The sequence below is a fragment of the Vicia villosa genome, linkage group LG2 (genome assembly GCF_029867415.1).
Source record: "Vicia villosa cultivar HV-30 ecotype Madison, WI linkage group LG2, Vvil1.0, whole genome shotgun sequence".
Taxonomy (NCBI): Eukaryota; Viridiplantae; Streptophyta; class Magnoliopsida; order Fabales; family Fabaceae; genus Vicia; species Vicia villosa.
Window position 1 is genome coordinate 152725107 of NC_081181.1, and position 4627 is coordinate 152729733.

At 33.9% G+C, this 4627-nt stretch overlaps 1 protein-coding gene across 1 annotated transcript; it reads right to left on the reverse strand.

The window, feature by feature from the left end:
• Nucleotides 1-359: 359 nt before the first annotated feature.
• Nucleotides 360-4167, reverse strand: LOC131652511 (RNA-binding protein Y14). The gene is made up of 5 exons (XM_058922373.1): nt 4041-4167; nt 3665-3943; nt 3429-3565; nt 1816-1967; nt 360-702 (listed from the first exon to the last, which is right to left on the reverse strand). Exons 2-5 carry the CDS (start codon nt 3936-3938, stop codon nt 657-659), a joined length of 609 nt encoding a protein of 202 aa, XP_058778356.1. The 5' UTR covers nt 3939-3943; nt 4041-4167; the 3' UTR covers nt 360-656.
• Between the last annotated feature and the right edge of the window lie 460 nt (nt 4168-4627).

Sequence of the window (4627 nt, forward strand, 5' to 3'; positions counted from 1 at the left end):
ACAGATACTCTAATCGGTTATGACTTGATTATGTCAATCTAATCCTCTAAAATTTAGAGGTTAAATATATTAACCCGTCATATTTAACACTCAATCTACAGTTCTACCACCCTTAAATTAGGAGTTACAGGCTATGCTACAAACTAGAAGACAAAAATCCTTCAAAGCTACCTACTAGAGGATGTTGCTAAAAAAATGACCCTTTGACACGAAACATAGCCACAAAGAGTAAACTTTATCATGTAAAAAGCACATGACATAGGGGCAAAGAAAAAGATAGGATGAAAAAAAATGCCTCCTTTGGGAAAAAAAGAAACACGCTGGCTCACTTTACTCATTCATGTGTACCACACACAAGATGAAATCCAAAAGAGACTCTACATTCCTCAACACATCACTAATATGTTAAAACACAATACATCATACATAATAAATTAGGAGTCAATACCATACAACAAATTAAGTAAGATAATAATCCTTGGCAATTTTATATAAAGAAAGAAGAAAACAAAAAAACACTCAGGAACCCATATGTATTTGGCCTGACGGAAGCAGCATAAGTATATAGGGAAAAGCTTCCACAACTGGACAAACAGAAATCACACCGCCCATTTAAAGGTTCCACACAACTGACATCATGATTAATACAGACCCTGTCAATATCTCCTCCGAGGAGGACTCCTTGAGCGCCGCTGAGGTGGTCTGCAAAATGTCAAAGTTCCAATGACTTAAATGCTAAATTTCAGAAAAGATATATGATAAATTTTGATCTAACAGGGTTGAAAGTTGGAATACAAATCATTAAATGGCAATAAGGAACATAACACCATATCTTAATTTTTCAATCCATTTACATTTACAAAAGAGAAAATTATATGATATCCCTTTGAATTTCTGATGAAGCCACGCAACAATGAAGTAGGATATGTTTTACAAACAAATAATGTTAGGAACACACTCTCTTAACACAAATATCTCAAACACACTCTACTATCGGTTGAAATTTATTCGGGAACCACCAAATTATGAGTCTCGTATAAATTTGGTGGAACCCGTATGAATTTTAACCAATAGAGAAGAGTGTGTTAGGATGTGGGGTTAGGGAGTGTGTTACTAGCACTGCGCCAAACAAATAATGCTAAGAACACACTATCTAACACACATCTCAACAATTTTAAGGGAGTCTATGTTGACAAAATGACAGAGAAATAGAAGATGTAAACTACTAGATTCAAACATAGTGGTTGACAAGAAGAAGGGGATCATGTGTTTCGTGTGAGAAAACAATATCACTAGAGGAAAAAGGAAAATTGTACCCTAAACTATAAGACCAACAATGTTGTATGGGATAGTATTGGATGATAAAAAACAAACGCGGGCATGAACTAAATGTAGAAGAGACGGGAATGTTGTGCTGGATGTTTGAAAAGACTAAGGTGTAGGATTAGAGATGATAGCATTAGAGAGTTGGGTAGCACCTACTGTAGAAAAGATGATGAAATCTCGACTAACAAGGTTTGGACTTTGGATAAAGGGAAACCCAATTGCTAGAGGCAAAGGAAGGGCAAGAAAAAACCGTCGGCAAAACTTTTACAAAATATTCAGAGGCCAATGACTTGGTTAAGCATGAACTATGATATCGAAGAAAAGTGTATGTTGATCCATGTAGCCAATCCGACCTTGTGAGTTGTGGGATAAGACTTGGTTGTGGTAATAAGAAATACCAACTCAAATAAATGAAGTAAAACTCAATCAACACCGCATAGAGCTTAGTTCAAGATTAATGTATACTACTCCGTCGACATAAAAACGTACCTGGCATTCTTTCTTTTAACAGACTCATTAATAGGCCCACTGCTGAAAGCCCAGTCAACATAAATGGTCTGTGTAAGAAGCTCAGATCCATTCAAATTCTCTATCGCATTTCGAGCTTCCTCGGAACGCTCGTATTCAATCAGTGCATAACCCTAAAATAGAAATACTTTTTAGTATAGAAACCATTTATGTATCTGAAAATTGCTAAGTAATGTATCAGAAACTGATATTAAAACATCAAAAGTGCTGGAAGAACATAGACATAGGATGCAGAAAATTTACCTAGACAAGGATCAACCCTGTTTACTAAAAAACAAGTACTCAACAAAAGAGAGACTTAACTTTTCTGAATAAAATAGGATGAGATCAAAGCAGGGAAAGTGGCAAACAAGAGTAAAAGCATCAACATAAACATTACAGTATAAAACACGAAAGAAAAGACAATAACCTACAACAATTACTGGTTAGGAAGGATTGTACCTTTCTTCATCTAAACCCTTTAAAGATCAACAACGCATTGAGCAACATCAATTTGAGAAAATATACTATAATGGTTATAAAATTTATATCCATGGGAAACAAATTAACAACCATCTGCTCGCCCAAAGTAACAACTTAACTAAATGTCTGCGGCGAAGCAGAGTTCAAGCCATGATTGAGACTTGAAATGGAAAGCTAACAGTCGGGTTGTTTTTTATTTATTAGACATGTTAGAGTAATTTTTAGTATTTTTATTTCACTTTAATGTGAAGATTTCTTTTTTCAATTTGTTTAGGTGTACATTGCTCCTTAGTAATTGTATGGTCGATAAGAGTTTTTAGCATTTACACTTTACTTGCATAGCATAGACACATTACGAAACAGTTGGCCATTTTCATTTATCTTAGACCCATTACATAAGACTCACTAAAATTGAGGTCCATTTCAAACCCTAAAGCTGGAACTTCATCTTCTCCACAAAAAAAAAAAAACACAAGCAGTCTTTTCTATCTTCATCCTTCATTTCTTCTTATATCACGTTTCTTATCATGGTTGATTATGGCAAACATAGACTATATCTACTTTGAACAACTCTCATCTCGAATCCTGATTCAAGATAATGATTCTAATTCGTACTATCTATGAATCCATACCAAACTTGGTGTAGCCGGCCACTTTATTTTGTCATCATTCTATGGCCAACTAGCCATTTGATCCATAACTTGAATCTTGAATTATCTCATTGTTCATATATGATATATCAACTTAGAAATTTGTTTTGTCATCACATATTTTTACTTTAAAATATCGCATTTTAATTGACAATGTATCTTACTATTCATAATAAGATTTTATTCAAAATTAAGAAAATAGATCTTCAGATTCACGATTTGATACCATAAAAAGTGTAATCATCAAAATGTATCAGTAATATACAAGGCTTTAACGATTATAAAGTAGCACCATATAGATTAAACATTCTCATTAATCACTAAGACTAACAATAGCCCTCCGTATTCATCAACAGTCCTACTTCAATCATGACAACATAGCATCCATGAAACTAGTCAATTTTAATCAATGAGCATAATGCAAAGGAATGAGTATAGAGTGAAAGAGTATCAATAACATACTTTAACAAAACCAGTACGGCGATCAAGATTCAAGTTAAGGTTCTTAATCTCTCCATATTCCCCAAACGCATTTAGCAAATCATCATCTTGAGCTTCCTCATGCACACCAGTCACCAAAATAATCCATCCTTCAATAGCTGCATCATCAACATCAACATTAAAGACTAATAACCTAAAACCAAAACCAAAATCCAAAAAAGAAAAAAACAATCAAACTGAAAATTGAAAACACTAACATCTCTGAGGTCCAGGACCGCCCTCGGCAGTAAGAGTATCAAAACCAGAACCAGTGAGACGCGAGTTCCGGTTAGCAGCGGAATCAGAATCCTGACGGAAACCACGACCTTTAGTCTTTTTGGGAGCGGAGAGAGTCGAAGAAGCGGTGATGGCGGATTTGAGTTTGGGATGAGGAGGTGAAGCTTCGGCGTCAGGAGCACCTTCTTCGTCCATCAAGTCATCGTCCTCCGGCTCGAAATCCAAAGCTTCTCCGTCGGCGGCGGTTCCTTGCATCGTCACTGAAACTCGAAAAATGAACCGAAATTAGGTTAGGGTTTAGGTTCGGTGGTAATGTTAGGGTTTGTTTCAATGAAAATTGAAGGGTGTGTTACGAACCTGGTGATGGAAGAATGAGAGTAAGCTAGGGTTCCAAATTCCAACTCCAATTCGTTTGAATTTCAACAAGTCATGTAAATACTAATATTATTTTATTATATAACTTTTATTTTGTTTGTTCAAAAAAAAAACTTTTATTGCTGAATTTTTAAAAACTATTTATCTTTTTTATTCGTTTTAATTTTTACTTTTTAACAAAAGATACATCTTTTTTATATTCAAAATATATTTATTAGAAGAGTTTAAAGGTAGTGCACCGACAGTGTAAACAAACTTTACACATTCATCCAATCAATTTATGATTTTTTAATAGGACGTTGGTAAAAATAAGAGTTTTTTTATTAATTTTAATTTATTACTGTAAAATTATATGTGGGTTTAGATAAATTAAAGAATGTGAGATTACACGTTTTTAAAAAATAGTATGAACAATTGTAAAAGAAGAATAGAGAAGAATGATTAAAGTTTTTTAGTCGTGTGTCAATCTTATGTGAAAGAATATGATTAATATAAAAGAGTAAAAAAAAATCTTAGAAATATGAAGTAGAGTTGTGTTATAAGCATTATTGAAAACATGTGAACAGAGA

What these genes read in the sequence shown, in the direction of transcription:
- LOC131652511 (XM_058922373.1), bottom strand. Translation starts at nt 3,938, where the DNA reads ATGCAAGGAACCGCCGCCGACGGAGAAGCTTTGGATTTCGAGCCGGAG. An exon ending in GCCGTACTGGTTTTGTTAAA is followed by an intron (nt 1,968 to 3,428) that starts GTATGTTATTGA and finishes TTTCTATTTTAG; the next exon opens with GGTTATGCACTGATTGAATA. An exon ending in GTTAAAAGAAAGAATGCCAG is followed by an intron (nt 703 to 1,815) that starts GTACGTTTTTAT and finishes GACATTTTGCAG; the next exon opens with ACCACCTCAGCGGCGCTCAA.